This window comes from Sporothrix schenckii (assembly GCF_000961545.1).
Source record: "Sporothrix schenckii 1099-18 chromosome Unknown Cont49, whole genome shotgun sequence".
In the NCBI taxonomy this organism is placed as follows: domain Eukaryota; kingdom Fungi; phylum Ascomycota; class Sordariomycetes; order Ophiostomatales; family Ophiostomataceae; genus Sporothrix; species Sporothrix schenckii.
In genome coordinates, this window is record NW_015971150.1 from 3,181,921 (window position 1) to 3,209,433 (window position 27,513).

General features: G+C 57.4%; 8 protein-coding genes across 8 annotated transcripts; 6 read left to right on the top strand and 2 right to left on the bottom strand.

Annotated features, from left to right (window-relative positions):
* Positions 1–306: 306 nt before the first annotated feature.
* SPSK_04858 (uncharacterized protein) lies at positions 307–3,848 on the top strand (the record flags this gene model as incomplete). Its single annotated transcript, XM_016731620.1, has 3 exons — positions 307–638; positions 673–2,500; positions 2,568–3,848. The coding sequence occupies 3 exons, from the start codon at positions 307–309 to the stop codon at positions 3,846–3,848; spliced, it is 3,441 nt and encodes a 1,146-aa protein (XP_016583541.1).
* Positions 3,849–5,099: 1,251 nt separating this feature from the next.
* Positions 5,100–6,274, top strand: SPSK_05367 (nucleoside-diphosphate-sugar epimerase; the record flags this gene model as incomplete). The annotated part of the gene is made up of 2 exons (XM_016732116.1): positions 5,100–5,119; positions 5,188–6,274. The coding sequence occupies 2 exons, from the start codon at positions 5,100–5,102 to the stop codon at positions 6,272–6,274; spliced, it is 1,107 nt and encodes a 368-aa protein (XP_016583542.1).
* A 156-nt stretch (positions 6,275–6,430) lies between these two features.
* On the bottom strand, positions 6,431–9,475 carry SPSK_04911 (raffinose synthase protein Sip1; the record flags this gene model as incomplete). The annotated part of the gene is made up of 1 exon (XM_016731671.1): positions 6,431–9,475. The coding sequence occupies one exon, from the start codon at positions 9,473–9,475 to the stop codon at positions 6,431–6,433; it is 3,045 nt and encodes a 1,014-aa protein (XP_016583543.1).
* A 950-nt stretch (positions 9,476–10,425) lies between these two features.
* SPSK_05173 (mitochondrial processing peptidase) lies at positions 10,426–12,110 on the top strand (the record flags this gene model as incomplete). Its single annotated transcript, XM_016731923.1, has 4 exons — positions 10,426–10,578; positions 10,666–10,791; positions 10,876–10,953; positions 11,037–12,110. 4 exons carry the CDS (start codon positions 10,426–10,428, stop codon positions 12,108–12,110), a joined length of 1,431 nt encoding a protein of 476 aa, XP_016583544.1.
* A 932-nt stretch (positions 12,111–13,042) lies between these two features.
* SPSK_05628 (uncharacterized protein) lies at positions 13,043–13,549 on the top strand (the record flags this gene model as incomplete). Its single annotated transcript, XM_016732370.1, has 1 exon — positions 13,043–13,549. One exon carries the CDS (start codon positions 13,043–13,045, stop codon positions 13,547–13,549), a length of 507 nt encoding a protein of 168 aa, XP_016583545.1.
* A 965-nt stretch (positions 13,550–14,514) lies between these two features.
* SPSK_05244 (nicotinate phosphoribosyltransferase) lies at positions 14,515–16,020 on the bottom strand (the record flags this gene model as incomplete). Its single annotated transcript, XM_016731994.1, has 1 exon — positions 14,515–16,020. The coding sequence occupies one exon, from the start codon at positions 16,018–16,020 to the stop codon at positions 14,515–14,517; it is 1,506 nt and encodes a 501-aa protein (XP_016583546.1).
* A 745-nt stretch (positions 16,021–16,765) lies between these two features.
* SPSK_05695 (uncharacterized protein) lies at positions 16,766–17,133 on the top strand (the record flags this gene model as incomplete). The annotated part of the gene is made up of 2 exons (XM_016732436.1): positions 16,766–16,900; positions 16,954–17,133. The coding sequence occupies 2 exons, from the start codon at positions 16,766–16,768 to the stop codon at positions 17,131–17,133; spliced, it is 315 nt and encodes a 104-aa protein (XP_016583547.1).
* Positions 17,134–17,441: 308 nt separating this feature from the next.
* SPSK_04919 (U3 small nucleolar RNA-associated protein 4) lies at positions 17,442–20,411 on the top strand (the record flags this gene model as incomplete). The annotated part of the gene is made up of 1 exon (XM_016731679.1): positions 17,442–20,411. The coding sequence occupies one exon, from the start codon at positions 17,442–17,444 to the stop codon at positions 20,409–20,411; it is 2,970 nt and encodes a 989-aa protein (XP_016583548.1).
* Between the last annotated feature and the right edge of the window lie 7,102 nt (positions 20,412–27,513).

Genomic DNA, 27,513 nt, shown 5'->3' on the forward strand with positions numbered 1-27,513 from the left:
AAGGAAGGCACAACCATGTACACCTTCGCTCCTTCCCACTTTCCGCCGATACACCCGAACACCACAACATGTTGTTCACCTATGGCATCGACCCCTTTTCGTCCTCTTCCAAACATCCCCGCATCTCCGTCCTGTTCATCGCCCTGTTCACCGCCCTGTTCACCATCTCGGCCACCATCCCTCCACAGCCCTATATATACGCCCAACGATGCCTCCCTTCTTCTTTGTTCCGTTTTTCTCTCTTCTCTCCTCACCCGCTCCGCCTCCCTCCAAACATCTTCCCTACTTCCAATCCCCCAATTCACAATGCCTTCGAACATCCTCCTTTCGGTGGGGTTTCGAGCCGAGTTCCTTATCGGCTTTACCGAAACGGATCATGACAACAACAATGACAACCTTGCCTGTATTACCAACCGACCGAACAATGGGGGGCCTCCTGCAGTCCCTCCCCCGCCGCCGGACCCGGCCTCCCAGCCGATCCGGCTGCCCGTCCGCAGTAGCCCCGAGAGCCACGATCGCGTGCTCTTTTATGCTGTTGTCCACGCTATGGGCAACTCGATCGCCGTCTCCCAGTTCATCGAGGAGACCGATCCAATTTACCCTTTACTGGCAACTGACGCCATGCGGTCCCCCCCACTGTACGCAAAAAGCCAACTTCGGTTCACACATAAGTGGTTTGTGGCTTCGGCCGCTTCTCATTTCGTGGGCCCACTGGTTCCTGTCATGCTCCCCGACCCCCTCGACGTGGAGGTGGCCCTCAGGCTCCCTCCCCGCTCCTAGCGTTCTCCTGGCGTCCTGTCGCCATTACAACGCCCGTGTTCATGGTCTCGGATGTTCTTCCAGACATGTTCCTACTACCCGACCCACAGCAAGATCAACATGCGTTGCCAACCACGTCTTCGAAGCCCAGCGACGCTCCAATGCGCTTGTCTCGGCTCCCCTGCGGGGCCTACGCTCGTCCGTCCTTACGCAGCTTAACGATTCGTGCTCCTTCGTGGTGCACGTTGGCTTAAACTGTTCCGATGACGAGAACAACCCGCGTCGACTCCTGGCCTTGAAGAAGCTGGTGACCATCCTGTGGCTCGATGGTGAGGCGTTCCTGGCCAAGCTAGCTGGCCCCAAGGCCGTGGCCGTGACACCCTTGCTGACCGAGTCGGCAAGTCTCCGTGTGCGGCCCTCTGGTTTTGCAGGCCACCTGTTAAACGTTTTGGACGACAACCAGGGTAGCAATGCTGCGTACGACAAGTGGCTGTCCCCTTTACTGGGTCCAGCCCCTGTCCTCGCAGACGTCCACAAGCAGGTCTCTCAACGCAACCTAGCGGACTATGTCCTGCGCCAGGAGACTCCGAACGTGGGCACTCGGCCCGGGCGACGCAGGGTCCATTTTCAAGTCGACAATCTTGACAACGGTCTCTCTTCTTCCCCGAACGCGCCCGCGCCCGCGACCGCTCACTCTTCTACTTCGTCTTCGTCTTGTTCCCCATCGTCTCTCTCCCCAGACCCCCTTAGCACTGCTGACCCTGCCCGACGGGCAGCTCTCTATCAACAGTTTGGAGTCAATACCGACCTCACGGTCTCGCATGAGCTTTTCCTGCTCTGGCGTGCCCGTGATGTTGACACCATTGCCAAGCTCATGACCCCGTACTTTTGGAAGGGCCCGTCTCAGGTCCCGCTGCAGCACTGCGCAATTGACTTTGCCAATCTCCGCAACGATGTGCGTGAAGAACGCCGTTCTACGCATCATGCGACCATTGCATTTCGCCTCTTCCCAGCAACGCTTGATCCTGCCATGGTTCTGGCCTGGACGCGCCTGTCTGCCGGCTTAGCGGCGCAGGCGGCCTTTACCTCTCCGGCCCAGTTCCTGAAGATCTGCAACCGCCTCACCGGCGGACCGAAGAGTGACAGCAATGGCTCGCATAGCCCAGGCAGCAGCAACGACAGCAACGAGGGCAGTGTTAGCAGTAGTAGTGGCGGCCCCGGCAGCAGCAGCTATGATGGAAGCTCCGGCAATGATGGTGACAAGGAGAGTAGTAGCAACAGCAGCGACAGCGATGGAGCGGACACCGTCCGAGGTGCCCAACGCTCCAATGTCGCCCCCGAACTACTTATTCCTTTTCGCCAGGCATCCACCGCCGCTCCTCCTGTCGATAACTGGGTCGCTCCGCCTGGACTGGCCCTTCCCATCGCACGTCCTCCGGTCCGGTTCATACCTGGCTATGCCATCGAGGCCCCGGCTGACAATCGGGTTGACCACCCAGCACCCGCGCTTCCCATCGTCCAGCCTCTAGCGCGCGTCCTGGCCCGGCCAAACCGACCTCGTGTGCGTCTGTCCGCCGGTTTCACAGACACGGAAGGTGAAGACGGCGGCAACCTTCAAAACCATAACACGCAGCTCGCCGCCACCATTTACGCGTTGGACAATTACGACTCCCAGGCCAGTGACTGGACCAGCGGCTGGTCGAGCAACAGTATGCCGTACACGGCGACAGAAGGAGAAGAGGTTCTTGATTCGACCGGAGCTCAGCCAATGAATCTCACATGAGTCGGAGCCCTCCTCTTCTTTCCAGAACCTGAATGGCAACGAGCCTGCGATCCATAACCCTGGATCTCAGGGGCGCAACTATTTCAGTGTGGTACTTGCGTCCGACAACCATGCCTCGGATACCGACGGTTGGACTAGCGATAGCCCGCCATACACCACGGAAGAAGAGGTGGACACCACTGCTCCCGCCGGATCTCAGCCAATGGATCCCACATCCGGCGAGTGGGAGCCGCCCTCCTCTTCCCAAGACGCACACCGCAGTGAGGTATCTCCTCCCCAGAACCCTGGGCTTCAAGCTGCACTTTCGCCTGACTACCCCGGCACGAGTACCGAAGGCTGGACAAGCGACAGCCCGCCGTACACGACGACTGACGAGGAGGACGCTTCTGATTCGAGCGGAGCTCTGCCAATGGATCTCACATCCGACGAGTCGGAGTCGTCCTCTGCCTTCCATGTATTTTCGTCTGACCACCACGGCCCGAGTACCGACAACACGCCCTACATGACGACCGAGGAGGAGGACGCCTCGGATTCGAGCGGAGCCTTACCAATGGATTTCACATCCGACGAATCGGAATCGCCCTCCTCTGTCCAAGACGGAAATGGCAACGAGTCTTCCTATTACATTCCCGACATGGTTGAGTCTGAAAATCACGGCTCGAATACTGACGGCTGGACTAGCGACAGCCCGCCCTACACTTCGGCAGGAGACACTTCGGGTGAAGAAGAGGAGCCTTTCACTCCGACACAGCTGATGGACCTCTCGTCTTATGACACCGAGCCGTCGTCCGTTCTTCCCAATGATCCAAGCCATGTCATTGATGAATCTGACCGCTACCATACGGATACTGAAGGCTGGACGAGCGACAGTCCCCCGTACACCTCGGAAGAGGAACATTCCAGCCCTTCCGTTGTGCACGATGCTAACCTTGACGCTGTCATGTCGGGCGAGTCCGATAACCAGTCTGTGATCCCAGATTCTGCTTCTAACCATGCCGCTCCTAGTAACAACGACCAAAACGACACCCCACCACAGCCCGCTCATGCTGCTGGCATTCCGGCCGCGAGCTTCGTCCAGAACTCTCAGAGAGACGCCTCTCGCGAAGGCTCGCCCCTGGATGACCATGTACGCGACAACAGCAACGACCTGGACGCTGATCCGTTTGATGTCTGGGCGTTTGTGCGATGGCTGAACATTGGTCACGAGCCGCTTGAAACTCTACGCCAATTTATCGACGTGCACAACAATGTGAACCCCGAAGACCAACCTCAGGCGGACGGCGGGCTCCCCACGTTTCCCCGGTAAGTTGCAAAGAGGCTGACAATTGAACATCTAACCACCAGTGCACCGGAAAGAAAAGGGTTGAGAATGAGAACCCCGAAAACGACAAAAAAATTATGAAAACAGAAAACATCAAAAAATAGGGGAGTACGTAAAAGAGCTTTTTCAGCTCCCTGCACCCAATGCGAGTGCGGGTCACGATTGTTGTTGCTGTGAAGTGCAAGCCCACTGGTTTCTTTGCTTTTCCTTTTATTTTTCCTTTGCATTTCAAATATTCAGTCTAAAGAAGTACAATAAAAATAATCAGAAAAAGCTCTGAATGCTCACCTTTCATGCAATGTGACTTTATCTAGGTTCACAATTTCTTCCATTGTAAATACACTCTCTCGCCCGCAGTACTTACAACACTCCTGCGGCAATATTCTCATCAACGGTCCCATTGTTACGGATTGTTCATATAATCATATGTCAGCATGGAAGCACGGAAGCTCCCCGTTGCTGGTATATACACATGAGAAAGAAAAGAAAAACGTATAAAAAATGCAAAATGCGTCGTACAATCGTAATAAGCCATCGCGGGGAACAGACTCGGATGCTCCCCGGTCGTGTTCAGGCCATTATTGATAAGCGCTCAATGGCGACACGCGAGCGGTGTTAGGAGATAATCTCACTGGCAGCATCCCTTGTGGAGTAGCGCTGTGTCCTGATGAAGCAGGTGTCACTGCTTGTATTAGACTGCTGACGTGAATTCGGCAGACCCAAGAAATCTATAATTTAAGTGGGGCTCCACAATTCGTCGTGTAAGTGGTACGGGGATTGACCTCATTCAATTCGCAATCACGCGCCGGGTACTAGTATTTCTGTGTTTAGTTGCTCGGTGATTATGAACAGAGTGTGCATGTCATGCAAAAGTCTCCTTTGGACCACCGCGTACGACGTAAATGACGTGTGATGGAGTACGGCCCTCTCTTTCCTGATCACGACAGCAGGATAGCACCTTCCCGTCTGCAAACCCACACTGTTTCCGGCTTTGCCCCGCTTTCCTTTCTAGTTTCACTGGCATCATTACAAAGAGAAGGAGCTGTCGACACTCGTTGTCGCCAGTCGCAACTTCCTCGCCGATTCTATAAAGGCGTCCATTTCCCTCCTCTTTTCTGTCTAATTTCTGCCGCATCTCGTCCTTCCCTTCATCCGCTTCTTCATACTCCCCTAAACAAACCTCATCCTCAACAACGCCAACAGCAGCTCTCTCCACGCTACGCACGATCAACAGCCATGGCTCCCAAGATCTTCATGTAAAGCCTCGAAGCCGATTCCTCAACGTAAATCGATGTGTTTGCTAACGAATCGTCCTCACGTCTAGCACCGGTGCCACGGGTTACATTGCCGGAGACGCCTTTCATGTCCTCCAAAAGACACACCCCGAGTACGACTACACGTTGCTCGTGCGCAGCCAGACCAAGGTCGATGCCGTGAACAAGGCGTATCCGGATGCCAAAAACATCCACTACGTCATTGGCGACAATGCGAGTGCTGATGCCATCTCGGCTGCCGCCGCTGCTGCCGACGTCGTCCTTCATACCGGCAATTCGGCCGACGACATCCCGTCGGCCAAGGCCATCATTGCCGGCCTCGTCAAGGGTCACACGGCCAGCAAGCCGGCGGCCTACATCCATATCTCCGGCACGGGTATCCTCACCTGGTACGATCAGGACAACAAGCGCTACGGCCAGCCACCGCTGCCCGAGCAGACGTACAACGACTATGACGGGGTTGAGACGCTCGTCACCGGTCTGCCCGACACAGCTATGCACCGTGACGTCGACCTGGTTGTCCAGGCTGCAGCCCGCGAGCACAGCGACGTCTTGCGCGTTGCCATTGTTGCCCCGCCTACCATCTACGGTGCTGGCCGCGGCCCTGACAACTGGCGCAGCATCCAGGTGCCGAGCCTGGCCGAGTACGTGCTCAAGGAGGGCTACGCACCGTATGCAGAGGGCAGCGGCGAGACCGTGTGGGACAACGTCCACGTGCACGATCTCAGCAACCTGCTGGTGAGCCTGGTCGAGGCGGGTCTCGACCCGACCAAGTACGGCAGCGCCGCCGCCGGCAACGACAAAGCCCCGGGCGGCCTCTTTGGTGTCTACGCCTACTACTTCGCCAGGGCCGCCACGCACAAGTTGGCCGATGTGGCGCGCTGGGTGGCAGCGGCCGCCGCCGACCAGAAGCTGGTCCCCAACGCCACGGCCAAGCCGACGCCCGTTCCGGTGTTCACGTCCAAGGACGCGCCGGGCATCCCCGCCATCAACCTTACGTGGGCGCTCAACTCGCACGGCGAGGCGGAGCGTGCGCACAAGCTGCTGGGCTGGACGCCGACCAGCCGCAGCTTGCAAGACGATGTGCCGCAGCAGGTTGCCGACGAGGCCAAGCGCCTTGGCATCTCCCCCAAGTAGGTGGTCAACGTCTTGAGTGCTGCTCGAAGTGAGTATGCAAGAGGGGCCAGTCACGTATGGAATGAAGGACAAAGGAGAAACAATGTGAATGTGATTCGGGTTTGATAGCTCCTAGGACGAAACTCGAAAATGGTGCCATCCATCACTTGCCATGACCTATGCAACCTCATCAACAGAAATGTAGATCGTCAGCTGCACCTCGTTGTTCATCATGGGCTTGAAGCCCAGCTCGCGCCACGCCCGCGCCGTGTCAATTTCCAGCACGTGCGGGTCCTGGGCCGAGACGGCTGCACAGTGCGCCGGAATTGGCTGGTCGCGCATCGTCACCAAGAAGCTGTCCGCCACCGTGCGGTGGCCCTCGGCCAGCCCGGACACGTACAGACCCAGTATGCCGGGTGCCTTGAGCGATGTCTGCAGCGAAACGCGGTTGTTGTCGTCGCGCTGGCGGTAGGTCGTGCCAACAACGGCGGCCGCGCCCGCCATTTTGCCAAGCAGACCGAGGTTGGCCACATGCAATGGGTTGTTGGTCGTGCCGCCGCCGCCGCTACCACGACGGCTATCAAAGGAATGCACCTTGTACACGCTCACAATCTCGTACTCATACGTGTCGAGCGCCAGCGTAAGCAGCGCGTCGGCGCCCACCGGAGCGCCCGTGATCCTGCCCGAGGTATGTGCACGGGCCACGTACAGCATGTCTGCGCCGTCGCTGGCGTCCACGCCCGGCACGCGCGCCAGCGGCACCAGCTCGTGCACACGGCGGTCCGACACGTTGAACACGCCCAGAATGCCCGTGCCCGCAGAGTTGCCGTGGTAGCTGCCCACCTTGAGCAGCACGTTGTCGTGGAAGCCGACGTACTGGTCGAGCGAGCGGCCGACGACGCTCGGCCGGAAAATGACCGTCTTGTCGTACACGCTCGTGCCGGTCATCTGCTGGATCAGCCCCAGGTCGTGCTGGCCCGGCGTGTCGGTGATGTAGATGGGGCCGCCACTGACACAGCGCGCCGCGGCGTGGAAGGTCGAGTAGCCGTGCACCGTCTGGAACATGTCCCAGTCCGGCAGCACGTTCAGGTGCTGCGTGAACAGGTTGTTGTGTGCATTGGTCCAGACGTGCCAGGGATGCGACGCCGGCACGTCCGGGAAGAAATCGTCCGAGTTGCGGACCAGCAGCGGCGGCCGATTCTGCGGGAGCTGCGAGTAGAAGAGGATGTTGGGCGTCTGCGACATGCAGCTCACGGCGCGGCTGCCAAAGTGCCGCAGCGTGGCCACCGTCCAGGCGTCCTGGTACCTGGTTGTGAGCGCGCGCCGCGTCGCTGCCGACGTCCATGTGTCGATGATGAACTGGGCGTCCGTCTTGACGCCGTCGACACCGCAGTCCACGAGGAAGGCGTAAAAGTCATTGTAGAAGCGCTGCACGTCCGGCTCGTCCACCACCACCATGGGCCCGGCAATGGGCAGGTCGCGCCGCTTGGGATGCGCGCGCGTCACGACGCGGGTCGCGTACGTCTTGGCCAGTTCGCCGCCGGCGGCCGCTGGCGTCAGGCCGCCCCAGTAGCCCAGCAGCGCGTGCCAGACGGCGACGTGCTCGATGGTCGGGTGGCGCTCGCGCACGCGCTGGACGGCGTGCTTGAGCCCCTGCGGAAACTGCTGCGGGTCGGCTTCGAAGCGTGTCCACGTGTACTGGAACTGGCCGTCCCCGTGGGCGCGGTCAATGGACTGCCAGTTGTCGTCGATGATGAGGTTGGCAATGCCGATGCCGTGGTCGGCGAGCGCGTCGACGGCGGCCACGATCTTGTCCTCGGACAGGTTCTGGCCAAGACTGTTCCACGTGCAGAAGCCGAGACCATCGTACCAGTTCTCCAGCCACGCCGGCTTGACCTCGCCGGCGAGCGTCTGGATTTCCTCGGCGTCCGCCGTCGCCATCTGGTGCACCAGCGAGCGCGCGTGGTACATGACGGCCGCATTGGCGCTCTCAAACGTGTCGCACGCCGCCACGAGCACCGTGGCCGTCTCGGCCTTGGGGCTGTCGCTGCGGACGCTGAGCACAAGCTGGCGGTTGTCGTCCTGCCCGCCCTGGAAGAGGCCCTGGACGTGGTCGACGCCGCTGATGGCCAGAAAGACCAGGTGCCGTCCATCGATGTCGCTCAGAAACGAGCACAGCACGGCGTCCAGCGCGCGGTCCAGCGCCTGCCGGCCCTGCTGTGGCGCCAGCCAAGGCGACCACAGCCGCATGAGCGAGAACCAGCGCAGGAAGCGGCCGTTCCAGGGCATGCCGATCGGGACGGTCGTGTAGGCGGACTGGTCCCCCCCATCGTCGGCGACGGCAGCCACAGGCACCGTCAGCTCCCACAATTGTGCGCCCGGCGCCTGGCTGCGTGGCGACGTGACGCGGAATGCCGGATTGAGGTCGCCAATCAGGTCCTGGAGTTGGGCGAGCGGCGCGACGGATGATGCCTGCTCGTCTGTCACGGTCTGGGGTGGCGGCAAGTTGGGGATGCTGTTGGCGTCGTCGGTTGCTCTCCGACCTCCTGCGACGGGGTCCCGCACAATGACGGTGCCGTCGCCAATCTGCTGCTCGTCACCGACCCAGCGCCAAGCTGGGGCGCTGCTGTTGTCGCCGTCGACGCTACCGCTGCTGTTTGTCTGCACCCGGAACCGGACGGTAAAGTGCAGCGGCCCGCCGCTGGCGTTCTTGACGACCGCACGGTAGTAATGACGCACCACGGCCGGCTGCCCGTCCGTCTCGCCGCTCTCGCCCTTCTCGTCCTTGCTCTCGTTCTGCAGCGCCCAGAAGATCGGGGCCTTGCCTGTCACCGTCTTGCTGCTGGCATCTTGGCCACTCTCGTCGACTGGCTGAAACGCCGTCGCCGTCCACCCCGAGCCGTCTTCGCCCTCGACACCGGCAGCCCGCTCCGTTGGGGAATGCCAGAGGCTGACTTCGAGGGGAGGCGACGAGCGGAGAACTTTGTCGTTTTGCGTATCCTTATCGGTCTCCTGCTCCACGACGGCATAAAACGTCACGTCGCTGCCAATCACCGTCGTGACCTGCCCAAGCGGCGGATGCGTGGCAACAGAGACCGTCGCACCCATGGCCGATGCTGTCGCCGACCCAGCGCCACCTCCGCGTGGCCTGGCTGTCGAAGGCGGCTTCTTGGGCAGAAAGGCCGCAAACTCTGCGGCGAAGCTGTACGCGCCGTCGGGCATCGTGCGAGAAAATGACACGTAAATACAGCCGGGACGCCTGCCGAGCCCGACCAATTCGATGATTGTGACACAGACAATGACCAGACAAGCCGTCGACTCAATCTTGGGGCTTCGAGCGTCTAGATCAGCAGCAATGATGTTCAGCTGCTGTTCCTGTCAATGGATGTCGGGGGAGACGACGACTTTATACCTTTTCAAGCTGTTTTCTTGTCGTCTTCTCTTCTTATGGTTGTGTAGGTCTGTTTTCCCTTTCTCTTTCCATTCCTCTCTCTCCTCAGTTCGTATGGCGGCCAATCGTGCCCAATGCCCCCACACATGACCATTGTTGTTCCGTTGTCGTTCGCCAGCCAGCGGTCACAAGATGAGGCGCATACACAGCAGCTGCGTTGGCTCCAGGCAGAGAGGGCATGCAGGTCTAACGTCACGGGGAGCCAGCCGTAGCGGTGAGACTGCGAACGGACAGTGGAGTTGGTGGGTAACACGGCGCACGCAGTTTGCTGTATGAGCGTCGTTCTCCGCAACGTCGTATTCCCGAGCTCTCGCAGTACATGGTGTTGTCACATGACACATCACATGCAACCCTGTCGGCCCAATTGGCGTCGAGGTAATTTGGCTCGGTCGTTCCCGGGCTGCGCTTTCCGTGCTCTGCCCAAATCCCCACGCCACTTGCCCGCCAACGAGCGTGCGCTCTGGCCTGACGTGTGAGGCACCCAAAAATTGCTCACTAGCTCCTTCCCACGCTGGAGCCGAAAAACACAAGACGAGCGAAAAAGTGCATCGACTTCCCTGAGCGCCTTCCCACACATTCCGCTTCCCGCCTCCCTCCGCACCTTCCCTCCGCCCACGGCACCAAAAAATAGGCATCGCATCGACAACCACCTCGCTGCGACCAACTCACCCACCTACCGCCACCCTTTCTCCTCCCATCCTCCAGACGACCTTCGCCCCCCATGGCATCCAGACGGTTGGCTCTCAACCTCCGCCAGGGCCTCAGGGCCCCCCGGGCCGGCCTCTCGCTGCCGCCGCTGCGCCGCGGCCTCGCAACGCCGGTGGCCTCGCCGACGCTCCAGACGCAGTCGACGACCCTGAAGAACGGCCTGACGGTACGATTGGACGCCGAATGACGATGAAAGGGCCCCCAATCGAGGGGCAATTGGCACGGACACGGTAGACTGACGAGACATCCACAGGTCGCCACCCACTACTCCCCCTACGCCTCGACGTCCACCGTCGGCGTGTGGATCGATGCCGGCTCGCGGGCCGAGACCGAGGAAAACAACGGCACGGCGCACTTCCTGGAGCACCTGGCATTCAAGGTGGGTTGGCATGGCAGCCGCAATGGCCACCGGCACCGCGACACTGGCGAGCACGAGCACTTGATTGACTGACGGTTCGGTTAGGGCACCGCCAAGCGGTCGCAGCACCAGCTCGAGCTGGAGATTGAGAATCTGGGCGCGCACCTGAACGCGTACACCTCGGTAAGGCGGTTCCAGCCTGGTTGTTGCGGATACGAGTGGACAAACGAATACAGCGGACCACTAACCACTCTAACGATATAAAGCGCGAAAACACCGTCTACTTCGCCAAGTCGCTCAACGACGACGTCCCCCAGTGCGTCGACATCCTTGCCGACATCCTGCAGAACTCCAAGCTCGAGGAGTCCGCCATCGAGCGGGAGCGCGACGTGATCCTGCGCGAGTCCGAGGAGGTCGAGAAGCAGCTCGAGGAGGTCGTCTTCGACCACCTGCACGCCACCGCCTTCCAGCAGCAGCCCCTCGGCCGCACCATCCTCGGCCCCCGCAAGAACATCCAGGAGATCACCCGCACCGAGCTCACCAACTACATCAAGAACAACTATACGGCCGACCGCATGGTCCTGGTTGGTGCCGGCGGCATCCCCCACGAGCAGCTCGTCGAGCTCGCCGAGAAGAACTTCACCAGCCTGCCCGCCTCGTCGCCCCAGACCGGCGCCTACCTGCAGTCCAAGAAGCGCTCCGACTTCATCGGCTCCGACGTCCGCATCCGCGACGACACCATCCCCACCGCCAACATTGCCATTGCCGTCGAGGGCGTCAGCTGGAACGACGACGACTACTTCACCGCCCTGGTGACGCAGGCCATTGTCGGCAACTACGACAAGGCCCTCGGCAACGCCCCGCACCAGGGCAGCAAGCTCAGCGGCCTCGTCCACAAGAACGACCTCGCCAACAGCTTCATGAGCTTCTCCACCAGCTACAGCGACACCGGCCTCTGGGGCATCTACCTCGTCTCGGACCAGCTGACCCGCATCGACGACCTGGTCCACTTTGCCCTGCGCGAGTGGTCGCGCCTGTCCATCAACGTCACCCAGGCCGAGGTCGAGCGCGCCAAGGCCCAGCTCAAGGCCTCCATCCTGCTGTCCCTCGACGGCACCACCGCCGTCGCCGAGGACATTGGCCGCCAGATCATCACCACCGGCAGCCGCATGAGCCCCGCCGCCATTGAGCGCGTCATCGACGCCATCACCGAGAAGGACGTCATGGACTTTGCCCGCCGGAAACTGTGGGACCAGGACATTGCCATCAGCGCCGTCGGCAGCGTCGAGGATCTGTTTGACTACGCCCGTGTCCGCGCCGACATGAGCCGGAACTTTTAAGCGACAGACTCTCCACGGGAGAAGAGACGGAAGACAGAAAAATGAGGCAAAAACAAAGAAAAAGAGGTGAAGGGTCGTTTTTTGTCTTGCGTGGCTGAGAAATCAAACCCAAAAAAATCAGTTGTTATTCGCCATGTTTCTTATTCCTCTCATTTGTGTATGTACTAATAGGCGGCGGCAGGCCACTCTGGGCGCGGGTAGAAATCTATATAGAAGAGCGCAAGTACAGCCGACCGACTGTTTTTCCTTTTATGGCCATGTTGTTCATGTAGTGAGGGGGCTGTCTATGCCATTTGTATAAGTCATTTACTCGTTCTTGTATAGAGAGGTCCACATCTTGTGTGCTTCGTGACTGCTTGCTTTAAGCAATGTCGTGGTTGCTCCTGCCGCGTCTTCGTCATAGGTCCCTCCTCATCGCTCCTGCCTCTACCTATACTGTCCTCTTTCCATTAGCAGTGCCTCCTTTCTATTCCTTACACACAACGGGAAGGAGTGACCCTCCATGTTGACCTCGTAACATTGTTTTGTTTACACTCTCCCCCTTATTCCCAATCCCCTCCTTTTCTCCCTTTCTTGCTTCTCTCTCCATTCTGCTCTGTTCTTCCCTCCTTTTCCAACCTCATCAACAGCTCTTATCTAAGCTTCGTTTTCTGGTCATGCCTAGACACACAGCATTTATTGTTCCTGTATCAGAGTCCTCCGTACTCACGATACACTTATCTCCAATCCCCATCGATCGAAACGGCCGCTCTGCTTGGCACAGCGTCGTTTGACCGACCATTCCTCGCCGGACTTTGCTAAGAGACTGGGCTGCTCTCAACCACAACCAGCAATCCCTCACTTGCTTTACCTGACCCCCGTTTCTCTCTTCGCTTCTTTATCGACTGTCCCTGGCCACGTCCTGGACTCGGCAGTGCTTGACACAAAGTGGAATGGAGATCCTCGGTCTGGTGCGCCGCGTCGTGAACAGCGGCTTAATGCACAAGGTTTTCGGTTTCGCCGCCGTTGCGGTCAACACCCTGCCTGTGCTCTTCAGACCTCTTTTCGTCACTGCGGAAGTTGAAGGCGGCAGAACCGGCCCGGATCCAGGAAACATTGGTATTGGCGAGCTGCCAGTCCATCTTGCCTCCCGTCTGGCGACCGACATTTGCCCGGCCGGCCCTCACCGTCCGAGTGGCACGTGTTGCGCGGTCCACCCGGTATGCGTGATGGATCCAGACAAAAGTTCCAACCCAGCGCTCGTGCCCTGTTTCTTGAACGCTGTCGAAAGCGAGCAAGAGACCGGTACACAGGACGAGAGCGCCATCCTCGGGTGGATTTCTGGCTCTGACATGCTCAACAAACTTGACCAGCTCAGCTACTTCTCCGAATTCTTCAATCCGTGCCCGTTCTTTGAGGCTGCATCGTATGGCGCTGCCGACGACCGCGACGAGCTATAGCTCTTCTCTAGCGACAAACAAGACAGCTTCGGGACGGCCGGGTCTAGACAAGGAACCAGTATAGAGGGCACGATGGCGAAATTAGCGAAATTGCCCAGACTGGTGAGAAAGAAGCCCGGCAACAAAAGGCGCCACGGGGACGTGGACGTGGAATGTGTTAGGAAGTGTATTAAAAGAGGATCGCGATTCAACAACTCCGGGGTTCTGTATCGTTCGGCGGCCAAACAAGACCCCCCTTGCTTCTGTCTGACACGTTCTTGGATCGATCCATGCACGTGCGGCTGTTGCAAGTGCAGCCCATATGATAAGGCCATGGAGAAGGGTCCTCAGGTCGCATCAGATGATCGTTTTGACAACTTCAGGGCATACGTCCCTCGCGACGATTTCTTTGCAGACTTAACTCGTACAGTCGCGGGTCTACCGCATGCCAATAGACTGCGATGCTCGGTTGTCGGTTTCACGACCTTCAGTTGGAAGGACTGGCTGTTGAAGTCGGATGGGAAGTTTGTCGTGACGAAGAGATACTGATAGAACGGAATAAGTAGCTGCAGCTGTCGACAACTTGTCTGTCTCAGCGTTTGCTTTTTATTTTTGTTTTGTTTTTATTTTTGGGGGAGGTCATTTTTACAGCGACGCCCATCTCAGCGACAACAGACACATAGAGTAGCGAATCACAGCGGTATTAACAAAACAGAGTTCACTGCGCAAATGACAAGACGGCGACGATACTGTTGACTTGTACGACGGAACGGTATATGCTCTAGCTGTAAAGAATGCTCTAGTCGCGGGACACGGAATATAAAGACAAGACGGGGCACATGGCGATTAAGCTGGTGAATATACAAAACAGAACAAGGCCACCCAAAATCGGTACACAACTAAGCAAACAAGCAAACACACAAAGCGCAAACAGCGACAAGCGTACAAGGCGCATGAAAAGTGGCCGCTCAACCTCCCCAGCGTCGTCATGCCTTGATGGGCTGGTCGGGCTGGTCGCCCTCTTGGCCCCATCGCCGGGTCTCGTCACCGCCCTCCCAATCCTTCTCGACATAGCCCAGTTCGCGCTTGACGCGGTCGACGGTGGCCTTGTCGCCGGTGTTCTTGCCTGCGTTGTCGCTGATCTTGACGGCCGGGTGACCGTTGGCGGAGCTCAGCTTGATGACAATGTTGAGCGGCACAGACTTGAGGCCGGTGGTCAAGTTGACAAAGTCGTTGGTCAGGTACGTGCCGACACCAAAGGTGGGCTGGAAGCCGGCGGCCTCGGATACCTTCTTGTACTCCAGGCAGCGCTCGAGGTTGAGCGAGTCGGAGAAGACAATGACCTTCTTGTCGGTGATGCCCTGGGCGTCGTAAAACTCGCGCATCAGCTTGACGTACGCGGTCGGGTCGCCCGAGTCTTGCCGCACGCCCGTGAAGATGCGGGCGTAGGTCTTGTTTGTTTGCTGGCCCGTGGCCGGCTGCGACGGCGCGTCGGAGGCTGCCGACGTAAAGGAGTCAGCGGCCGATACGAGCACTGGGCGGGCTGTTGTTGTTGTTTGTGCCGCCGGCGCCTGCGCGTCGCCCTCCAGGCGCCGCACGGGCTTGCCAAATTCGCGCAAAAATTCGGGGGTGCCAAAGGTGTCGGTCAGCGCAATGCCCAGGACGCCGTCGCCAAAGCAGCCCACCCAGCGGCACAGCGCCTCCTCAGTCGCCTGGCGGTACTCGCCCGACAGCGCGGCAATGCCCATAAACCACTCGTGGGCGACGGTGCCAACGGGCGGGATGTTGAAGCGCATGGCCAGGTGCACGTTGCTTGTGCCGGACAGCTTGCCCGGCAGACCACGCTCCGCGGCCTCGCGGCTCGCCTGCACGAGCCCGCGGAAGACGAGGGCCTGGGTGTGGTAGTCGCGGCGGCGGCGCGTGCCAAACTCGGACAGCACGCAGCCGGCCTCGAGCAGACGCATGCCCTTGTCAAAGGCGAGCTCCTGCTGGCCGTCGTAGTTCCAGTCCGTGTCCATGAACTTGAAGTAGGCCTCGGAGGTCAGCGCCAGGATGGGGATCTCGTACAGGATGGTGTCGACCCAGGCCCCGCGGATGGCAATGTCGACGTCGCCGAGGTCGTCGGGGCTCTCTGTGCCGCTGCTGCTGGGCGACACGGGGACAAAGGCGATTGTGACCTCCTCGCGCGGGTTCAGGCGGAATTCCTTGAGAAAGTCGAGGTAGGCGGGCGTCAAGTAGGGGCAGTGCAGCTTGAGGAAGGCCAGCTCCTCGTCGGACAGCGAGATGTTGCCGAGCTTGCGCACCTGGTCGCTGAGCCATTGGTAGGCGGTGCGCGACAGCTTCTTCTCGGGCGTGCGGTTCGTGAACGAGTAGGTGACGGGGACATCCTTGTAGTACTTGAGCACGGCGCATTGCATTGTCAGTTTGTACAAGTCCGTGTCGAGGAACGAGATGACGCCCTCGGGGTACGGCGACGAGCTGTTGAAGTCCATGGCGGGGCGAGATGGGACGAAAACGGCGGAGACGGGATGCGAAAAGGGTGCGGATTCGAGGACCGAAGCACAGGAGCCTCGCGCAGCCTCGCAGGTAGATTCGTTGTCCGGCGGAGACGGGCGATTTGTCGCGGGCGGAGATGGACCTTTTATTTTCTTTAAAATTTCTAGTTTTCTGATCAGCCAGATGAGCGGAGAAGCGGAAAAGAAGAGAACAATGAGAAAAAAAAAATCAATGAAAAGTGAGAATGAATGAGACTGGACGAGGGCAAATTGTAAAGAAAGACACAAAAAAGAAAGAGACAAAATCAAATTTAAAAGGAGGGGACAATGAGACAGAAAATGACAAGAGACGGACAAGAGACAAGAACGCCAACCAAAATAGGCGACAACGGAGGAAATAGGCGACTGCAGGGACCGGACGAACAGATTGGGATCGATGAAAGTGTACGCCGGGCAAAGCTGAAGCTACCGGGCTCTCCGCATATGACGTGCGTGCCACAATGTGTACCACTTATGCGTGCGGCCGAGAATCTCACAAAGCCCGCTGTTGTGAGTATGCCTTGTCTGAGGACAGACGAGAGAGGACTGGCCGATTGTGAATGGCCACGGGACAGTGCCACGAAAATAGTGACAACAAATGAGACAAGGTGTGGAAGGCAAAGGACGACAGTGAGCATAAGAAAATCAAAAGTGAGGGCAAAGAGAAAGTCTGTTTTGCTGGGAGGCGTTGCAACGAAGCAAGATGACGCACCGTGCAGACTCCGACATAGGAGGGAAGGAGCTGGCAATGAGCAGGAGCAGGAGCGAACCGCACGGCCAGCCGGAAAAGTGGTGTGATGTTGCTGGTCCTGTGTTAACTTGCGACAGTTTTGCTACGGTGTGTAGCGCGCTGTATTCGGAAATGGCAGGTGCAGCTGTCGTCTCGTACAGATTTCTCGTAAACGGGAAGGCGCGGGGCACCTGCAGGAATGTAACTGTGCTGAGCTGAGGAAGAAGTCGCTACCGGGGCGGGTCTCGTATGCCGGGCAGGAGCAGGAGCCAGACAGGCGCCAGGGCCGGGAAGAGCAGGCGCAGATGTCTGAGTCTCGAATAGGCAAGCGCGGGCGGTGAAGGGCGACTGACAAGGCGGTGGAGCGCAGCAGAAAAAAGTGATGGCAGAAAACGGCCAAAAAAAAAAAAAGAGAGACACAAAGAGCAACCAGCAAACCAAATTGGCTGCCGCTAAAACGGCCTCGCTTTTTGCCTTTGCAGCCTCTGCACGACGACCTTGCTTAACCAAGCCACGGCACGCACGACAAACGACAAGAGCTGCCAAACGGCGAGGGGAGCGACGAGTACGAACGACGAACAAAGTGAAGCGACGAGAAATGCAAACAAAACAAAACAAAAACACAAAAAACACAACACACACACACACAATGGATATCCACCGGTGTCGATTTGTGCCGTACAAGGCATCGGCCATCAACGCCGTGGCCTTCTCACACCCACATCTCCCTGCCGACAGCAAGTTCAGTCGCGGAACGCCCGCGCGGATGGCCATTGGCCGTGCCAACGGCGACATTGAGATCTGGAACCCGATGCAGGGCAGCTGGCTGCAGGAGACGACGATCCCTGGAGGCCACGACCGCAGCGTCGAGGGCCTGGCGTGGGTGGTGGGTGACGACGAGGAGCTGGACGACGGCACACCCCACAACGGCCAAAAATCTCGCTCCGTCGTGAGCCACGGCCAGCTGCGGCTCTTCAGCATCGGCTACACAAACACCATCACGGAATGGGACCTGGAAAAGGGCTGCGCCAAGCAGCACGCCAGCGGCCAGCACGGCGAGCTGTGGTGTCTGGCAACGCAGCCAAAGGCGGCCGCCCCGGCCAAGGGCCCGGCGTCGTCCCAGGCCTCGACACAGCGCCTGGTGGGCGGCACCATCGACGGCTGCCTGGCGCTTTACACGACCGACGACGACGAGCTGCGGTTCATGCGGCTCTGCCGCACGCCCAAGAAGAACGTCAAGATTGTCAGCATCGCCTTCCAGACCCGCCAGCTGGCCGTGGCCGGCTGCTCAGACGGCACCATCCGCGTCTTTGACATCCGCAACGGCGCCATGCTGCACGCCATGACCATGGGCCGCGACCTGCTCTCCGAGCGTGCGCCGGGGCCCAGCACCAGAAACGTCATCGTCTGGTCGGTGCGCTGCCTGCCCAATGGCGACATTGTGTCGGGCGACTCGACCGGCCAGATCTGCATCTGGGACGGCGCCACCTACACGCAGGCCCAGCGCATCCAGAGCCACACCCAGGACGTGCTGAGCCTGGCCACGAGCGCCGACGGCAGCTCGATTGTGAGCGGCGGCATGGACCGCCGCGTCGTGCTGTACCGCGAGATGGCCGGCCAGGCCTCGTCGCGCTGGGCCAAGGTGTGGCACCGCCGCTACCACCAGCACGACGTCAAGGCGCTGGCCGCGTTCGAGGCCAAGGGCATGAGCGTCGTCGTGGCCGGTGGGCCCGACGCCGCACCCGTTGTGCTGCCCCTGGAGAAGTCGGGCACCGAGCACCACCGCACGCTGTCGCACCTGCCACAGGCCGTGCCCGTGGCCAGCGCGCCCGACGCGCGGCTCGTCATCTGCTGGTGGGAGCGCCGCATCGATGTGTGGGCCTTTGACACGCCGCTCGACCAGGTCCTGGGCGAGGGTGCGTCTCCCGAGGCCGGCGCAGAGGCCGAGGCGTTTGAGCGCAACCGCCGCCTTGTCGGCCGCATTGTGGTCAAAGGTGACGCCTACATTACGGCGGCGGCCATCAGTGCCGACGGCTCGCTTGTCGTGGCCGGCACCACCAACGAGACCAAGGCATTCCAGCTGCGCAAGGTCCCGTCCGGCGGCCTGGCCATCTCCAAGGTGGCTGTGCCGGCGTCGGTTGCCAGCAAGGGCGCTTCGGGTGTCGCCATTGCAACCAACGGCCGCTGGGTGTGCCTGTCCAGCGGCGTTGATAGCCATGTGACGGTGATCGAGGCCCTTCCTTCCGCCGACGCCAGTGGCACGATTGCGTTCCGTGCCAAGGCTGCGCGCCTGGCACGTCTGCGGCGGTCTGTGCCCCGGCACGAACTCTATAGTGGGCTCGGCCGCTACGACCGACGCATCGTGCGCCTTGCCTTCTCTCCCGACAGCAAGCTGCTCGCTACGGCCGACCTGGCAGGCTATATCGACACGTGGATCCTGCGCGGTCCAGATGGCATTACGGACGATGTCAGCGGCACCGACGGAGCCGGTGCGGCCGGTGCGGCCGGTGAGGACGGCGACGATGCGATGCCTGACGTGGATGAGGAGGACTCGGACGACTCGTCCGACGAGGATGCTTCCGACGCCGAGGACGACAGCAACGGCATCGTTGCGAACACGAGCAACAAGTGGATCCGGAACCCGCGCGCCAAGCAGCTGCCCAAGCTGTCGGGTGCCCCCGTCGTGCTGTCCTTCTCGGCCGACGTGCCCGGCGCCCCTGCCGTGGCCGGCGAGCCCGTTTCCTCTTCCACCGCTGCCCGCGACTACGTTCTGCTGGCCGTCACTGCGACATCGCGCCTCTTCGCCTTCAACCCGCTGCGAGCGCGCCTGGTTCCTTGGCTGCGCCGCCTGAGCCCGGCCAACCTGCCCGTCGAGTACCGCAACATCCGCGACTTGGCCAAGGGCTTGCTGTGGCAAGGCCCGCGCGTGTGGATCTACGGCACGTCGTTTTTGTTTATGGTCGACACCTCCGTTGAGCCTCAGACGGTCACGCAGTCGACGACAACCGCCTCTACAGACAAGCCGTCGTCGTCGGCTTCTACGGATGTCGTGGCACCGGCCGAGCCGGCCAAGCGGAAGCGCAAGCGCGGCGACGATTCCGGTGCCGGTAGCCGCATGCAGCGCACAGGCCTGGACCCTCAGCGTGTGCAGATGGCGGTCGGCGGTGAGTGGGTCGATGTGGCCATGGAGGACGCCGAGAACAAGGGCACACACTCGTTCGATGGCAACGATGACGACGACGATGACGACGACGACGAGTCGGAGGACGAGGAGGAGGAGGAACAGACACATAAGCTTCTGTTGGAGCAGCAACAGCAGCAGCAGCAACAGGCGCACCAGTCCAAAAAGTCGCCAAGGAAGACACGAAAGCAGCAAAAAGACGGGAGTGACGCGGCCGAGGCGGATGCGGACAAGCAGCTCCAAAAACACCTACGCTCGCCACAGCCGCAGCAGCCGCGGTGGTGGCACACGTTCAAGTACCGCCCAATTTTGGGCGTCGTTCCTCTGTCGTCGACGACCACTGCGCCGGCCGCCTCGTCAGGCTACCCGGCACTCGAGGTGGCCCTCATTGAGCGCCCTGGCTGGGACATTGACCTGCCGCTGCGTTACGATGAGTAAAGGATGGAGAGGGGAGACGACGTGAAAGAGAGTGAGAGAAGCATCTACGAGGCTGCAACAATGACGATCAAGATGTAGGGAGAGGAACCGAATAGAAAAACGAGCATCTAGAAAGCCATTCAGTCATTTTGAGTCGTCCGACCCATTTTTGTCGTATTTGTGTATTACCAGAGCAGTTATTACACGGCGTTTTCTCAGGAATAAATCAACGGCATTGTACAGCAAATATAAGAAGCGCTTTCAGCACGCGTACACATTTCGTAGGCAAGATATCGTCAGCACACCACGTCATTTGATACCTTTATTTTATACATACTTTGTGTTAAAATAAACGATAATAGAAAATAATAGGAACGAAAAGAAACGACATATCCGCTTCTTACGAATGTAAGAGACGACGGCGCACTCGGTCTCCTTCATGTCCTGCTTCTTTATTTCCTCTGCTTTCGTCCGAAGTAAAAAGGGCCGACGAGACCAAAGAGACTTTGCCAACGTACCCAGACATGCGTTCGTTGTCAGGCTACAGGTCTGTCTATGATGCCGTATGTCCCTTTAGAGCAAATATATTGGAATCTTGGCATTGGTTTGATTCTAAGACTGATCTTTGCTCTTGCAACGAGTTTCCATACTGGACCTGCTATACCAAGGCCTGACGTCTGGTCTGGACATCAATAGACCCCTTCATCGCTTTTGGCAGCGTCACGATGGGCTCGTCCCCCCTTTCAGGCTTTATCCAATCATATTCTGTCATGTTGTTATCACAGCGTCGTATCATCTTGGATTGCTAGTCATTGTGATGTGTGCCTAAGAAGCCCAGAACGCGCGTCAAATTTGTACATTGTCGTATTGTGGTGTACCGTATTTTTCGGTACATTGGAAGGAGTGACTTCAGGCAGGACTCGCCGCCAACTGTTCAGTTGGTTGTCTGTTGAATCATGCATTTGCTCTTCTGTTGTCGTTCCCATCGTCCATGACACATAACGAGGGTACGTCTTTCTTGACCTGCCTGTTTGTTATATACCCTGTAAACGAAACAGAAACAACGAACGACAGGCGCACCGGACATCAAGCATCAAAGTTTGTCAAAGTCCCCAACGCCCCTGCGGTTTTAATCACGGAGAATACAGAAATTGGCCAAAGCGGCCAGGTCGAGCTGTAAAATCAGAATAAATACGTCCTGAATCGCAAAACAAAAATGTCGACGAGCAAGAGGTGCAACATCAACATTGTCGTCACTCGGCTGGCCAAGTCCACCTCACCACTTGACGGCTTCCCCGTCCAAAAAGCTTGCGTAATCCCCCCAAAGTGTTTTGCCTATCATTTGTCTTCTCTTTGCACCTCTGCATTGTATCCATTTCTATGTAGCTTTGAATAGCTTTCTTCGCCCCTGTTCTTATTTACCAACCCGGGATCAAGTAACTCTGGGCCGGTCTATTCTCTCGTTTTCTCCTTGTCCCCTTGCGATGCAAGCTGGAGAGACGGTTTAGAAAAATACTCAATGTGAGGTCGGCATAACGAAGAGGACTGAAAAACAATATATTTAAGCACACAGAAAGGCCTTGTGCATACCACTTTGCACCTTCCTCAGCCGTGGATATTAGGCCTGATATTTGAATAAGCTTCCCACCCCTGCTTCTTCCTTCCTTCCATGTGCTCTGTGAATGCCAAGGCAAGCAACGAAAACAACGGAAGGTGTACACGATCGCCAAGCGAACCACGGCGGGCAGCAGGTGCAGCCACGTCGTCAACCCGTCTTTTCCCAACGTGGAATGTACATGTAAAGGGCAAAGGGGTAAGGAACGTTTGGATCTCCGGCTTGGGGCGCTCCTGCCTCGACAGGAACTACACCCACTTATTAAAGGTTATGTAAGCCGTCTTTGGAAGTGGCAGAACGACAGAATCGACTGGAGAAGTCTCTTCCTCTTACAAAAGAAACAGTCGGTTAATTGGCCGACAAACGCGCAAGCAACCAGGGTGGACATCGTAGAAAGGGGTGTGTATGTGTGTGCGTTTTTATGTGTCTTGGGTGGGCGAGCTTGCGTGGCCTTTGATTTTCCTATTTTTATTTTATACAACTTTAATTCGTAAAATGGCTGCCACTTCCCTTCCCCTGTCCTTTTTGTTCTTTGCCTCTCAACCGGGCCTGGACCTCGCCTTGACTTACCTTGAGCCTTGCCCTGGGCTTTTGGCTGTCGACTTCGTCCCTGGAGAATAGAGCCATCCTTGTCTATCTGGTATCCTGCCGACGCCTGTACAAGCACAACGGCTCTTTCCTTTTTGTTGTTCCGAGAGCCGTGGAGATGTCAATTACGTATACGTTCTTATTGTGTTTGTGGGCGGTTTTCCAATGTTACTTTTGGCTCTGCATCGTGTCTACCGAGGCCATTCCCTGCGCATCGACCGTTGGCGCACGGTATTTCGAGAATCCGAGAAACTGGATGTGAGGCTAGCTGCCGGTTGAAACAGGCATCCAGGACTGGGTTGCTGTATTTGATATTCGCATGTCGGACGGTCGTCTAGCGTTTTCTTGTGCCATCCTGATCGTGGTTGTTTTGAGCTTTGAGCTTTGTCAAGAGCTTTGTCAAAAGAAAACCTTCCCGACTCCCTGTCCCCTTGACTTTCCCATCCTTTCGCCACTGTTGGCGCTTCGGGAACAGGCATCACTTCAACAGTGTACGATTTTGCCTCTGACTGTCGTCAGCTACGTGACGTTTACGGGCAACAGGTCAACATTTCAATGTTATTCAGCTTTGATGTCGGAGAACTGTTTTCTGTCTGCTGTTTCCATATCCGTTGCTACAATTTCCAGGTTCCTTGACGACCGCCTTGCCCACGGACACTATCATTTCGCCCAGTGGAATTGATATGGAGACCTTAACCAGTGCCAGTCTCAACCTGCTGCGAAGTACGATAGTTACAGGGCACTTTCATCAACGTCGTCCCGAAACAACATCAACCAAATTTGACTCCATAGGCAAGCTGAACAAGACAGCGGAGAGACAAAATCGATTCGGTCTTGGCAAACGCGGGATGTAACAATCCCTTTAAGCAGTGGTGAGGACGCACGAAAGAGGCTGAGTGTTTGGGGTGATTGCCGTCGGTGGGTTTTACCTTTTGGCTGAAAGCACACACGTCGTATGTATGTCGTATTTATGTCGTAGCAATTAATACAGCAGAAAGGGCAGATGCCCACGACAATCTGCAAGATAGAGAAGAGATTCGACCACAAAACGGCATACTCCGTAAGATACCAACGGGCTTGCTCCCGGACAATGTCTCGTCCATAGTGGAAGAAAAGCATGCTGAATATGTCACATTCGCATGTCGTATCTCGAATGCATTTCGATCTATCCGATGGTGTCGGTTTAGATCCCAGGCAATCGGCAGTGGCAATCGGCATCCCATCCGTATAGCTGCAAACGGGCCCTTTTCGCATCCCGTTCTTGTTTGCCGGCGTGCCTTTTTGTCAGTTTGATCCTATCGCTCGTCGGACCCCCAACCCGCCGGTACGCTTTGTCGTGTGGTTCGGCATGCTTGAAGTTCTCCCTCTTTTCTTCATTTTCGTCCAACGAAAGTCGACCGCGCGGTCTTGCCTTCTGGTTACGCAACCGTTATCAACGTGCGGCAACAAGCCGGCCGAGACCTCATGAATTGAATAAATCAACGCAATATCGATTATAAAGTGTCTTATCTATACCATTCCAAGCCAGACGAGAAAAAAAAAGTTGCCAAGAAGTCAAGGTGTTTGAGGGATATGAAGATATGGTCGTATATTCTGTTGACACAAAATGCAGGTGCAGACCATTTTTAAAGCGTCAAGAACAGCCCAGAGATACTAAGTAGCAAGTAGCTTCCGTCGGAAGTGCATCTACGGGACCATATCGCACTTAATTGCCTCTCCGGCCAAGGAACTGTCGTCTTATCTACGCCGGCGTTTCCTACACAAACACAATCCGCCCGCGTGGCTTCCCTCGTCGGATCGATGCCCGCTGTGTGATCTGGCTCTTGCTGCGCATTTGTAGGGTCGCTCTTTCAGCCACAGCCTCCAGAGTAAATCGGTCATGTCGTGGGGAAGGAGCTGCCCGCCAGCCAGTCAGATGTCGTGGACGGGACCAGGGGGACTCTGTACGACTGTAGTAAGGGAAGTAACAAGGAAGGACCGAGCGAGTGAACGACGTACTCAGGAAGAGGGAGCCATAAAAAGGCATGCGCCAGCTACGCCTCGTCATCGCCCCCCACCGACCCCTGTTAGCGCATGGAAGGTGCATTCAGGGTCTGGCACAAGGCAAGGCCAAAACGGATCAAAAATATGTACTGTAATTCGTAGGCAGGCGTATTGGAAATGGCTTGGTGCCTGGGCAGGCCCTGATGCCCTTTTCTCTCCTTCCCCTTCTCGCCCTTTCCCCTTTCGCGACTGCCTGGGCGCGAACTGGAAAGGTGGAAGGTGCGGACAGGCAAAAAACAAAGAGAGTGCAACTGGCATCTAGCAGGCAGGCGCGTGCCCGCTGGCTGACACTGCCGGCAGAATGTGGGAAATATATGGCTTTCATACGTAGGCGGTCTTGGCATTGTGAGAAAAGGGAAGGGGGAGGGGGAAGGAGCGCCGTGACGGGCATTGAACGTTGAACGGCAAGAAGCAGAGTGAGGACATGAATATGAATGAAATCAGGAAACTCAGATACATCCCGAGGGAAAAAGCTGCGATGCACAGCACGGAGGACGTTGTTCGACAGAAGGAGGGAGCGCCGGCGAACTGCGCCATCGCTGCTACTGTGTATGCACCATAGTAAGATACCAGAGTGAGGCCCGTACAAAGGAAACAGAAAAGTGGCCTTTGGTTGCACGAGTACGTGTCGCCATGTCAGATGGTTAAGTCTTGGCATTGTCTCCAGGGCTTTCCCAGTTCGTTCCTTTACCTATCTCGCCTGTATTTCCAACGCCGTATCCGCTGTTTGCAGTGTCCTTGCGGCCTGGCGGTCCTGACTAGCCAAAGCCTGCAAAACCGTGCCAAGCCTTACTACCATTGGTCAGCCGCTGTGGAAGAGACGCGCGTTCACTGCCCCTTCTATTCCCTTCTTTGCGACTGCAGCCACGCCCCCTTCGATCGATGGTTGCTCTGTCCCATTTTTACGATTCCGCTTGTTCTTGGATACTTTCTTGTTCTGGTGCCTTTGCGTCGTTGATTCCCATGGAGCCATTCTCTGCGCTACAGCACGCAACAACTGCAGCCTCGGGACGGTAGCCTCAAGAATTCAGCAAAGACGTGTGCTATCGTGTGGCTTGGAGAGGGAAACGGAGAATATAAATGGAAAGCAAAGTACAAATCGCATACTGAGGCTCAAACAGAGGCAGCCTTACCAAGTACCTTTTTGCGGTATACACACACAAAAGATACTCGATACAACAGCCGAACTGCCATTCCAGATGCTAGCGCACCTTCCCTGTTGGCAGACAGCCCTGTAGCATCTCGCCTGGCAGGCCCTGACGAACAACTATCTTTGTATTCTGGGAAATTCAAAAGACAATCAATAAATGGGGATTCGTCTAGACATACAGAATATCTTGCCCAATTATAATAGAAACAATAAGACCTCCTACAATAACCCACCGTCGTACTCGTAGTATGGCGTAGCGCAGCAGGCGAGACAAGGCAAGACACGCAAGCTCGTCCGTCGCTCTTGCCTTGGAGAGGCGCATACGTACGCTTGTTCGCCATCCATCGCCATCGGCCGTTTCCACCCACCCCCCCTTCTTCCCCCCCTATGCAGCCCCATTCCCCAGTCCGTGGCTGCTTTTTCCGGCCGCCTACGCTTCGGAAGGCAGCAGACAAAAAGACAACCCTACCAAAAAGGCAAGACTGACGACAGCGCTAGGTAGTCATCGACGGTACCCAGCTGCACTTCGTACGCTTCTTTCCCATCATTGCCTGCCTCTCGGTCTCTCCTTCCTTTCCCCATCTCGAACCTCCATTCGTATTCCTTCCGCTTCTTTGTGCCCACAGACGACTCGGCCTTGATCCCAGGCGACGAACTCTTTCTCATACCCTCTCTCTTCTCTCCCACACCCAACCCGCATTTCCCTTTTCCTCTTCGTCCATATTCTTTCTCATCCACGCCTTGTACTTCGACTCCACCGCTCCGCGTCTAACATCTGCCGACGTCCCAGTCTCGACGCTTCGCCTCTTCTCTCCGGTCTTTCTCGTTTCCATTTACTTCTCCTTCGTCCGCTGCTCTCTCCCCGGAACAATTCGACTCGATCTTGACTTGAACAACTCTGCGGCACGACGGCGTGGAGGAGGAACGACGACGAATTGCGGCCTGCGAATGGCAAATCAAATCCTATAGAGGTGCACGACATTGACGACCGCAGGGAATCACGGCATCCACCGGCGGCGACGACATTTCGACGGTCCAAGACACAACAACGGCTACCTGGAGTACTTCAGCCCCAGCTTGGATATCTCATACTGCCTCCGTTCTTCACGGCGTCCGCTCGTTTTGGATTTCTTGCAGCCCGTTGCCGGTTTGGTCTTTTTTGTTTGAGGCATAGCGATCCCGTCTTCTTCGACTTCGGCAGAGAACGAGACGAATTTACGACATAGATGCAACCATATGTACAGACCGAACGACGACATTGAACTGAACGAAATCCCACGAGACAGCAACCACCTTTCATATCTGAGCAACGCTCCACTCGATCGTGGGTCACGGATCACGGATCACGGATCACGGAATCACGCATCCTTGCGCTACCCACGCAATCATTGCATCTGCGTGTGCACACCTTGTCCCATTGGCTTGCGGACGAGTAGTGGCTGCATCATCTGCCTCTGCGCGGAATCGACCAACCATTACCACGCATCGACCGCGATAGACGACGGAAACACAAATTGCCAACCACGACATAGCAGTGGACAATTGCAAGCATTTCCCTCTTGCCTTGTGTAACAACTCTTTCGACACACAACATCGCCTCCAGCCTCCTTCTGGCACCACATACACGCATCGTATTTTCAGGCACCACTAGAAGAGAGCCGCGCGTTGTCTGCCTTTGGCTGACTTTTCTCTCCGCCTGGCTCGTCGCTCTTCCCGACCCTGATTGA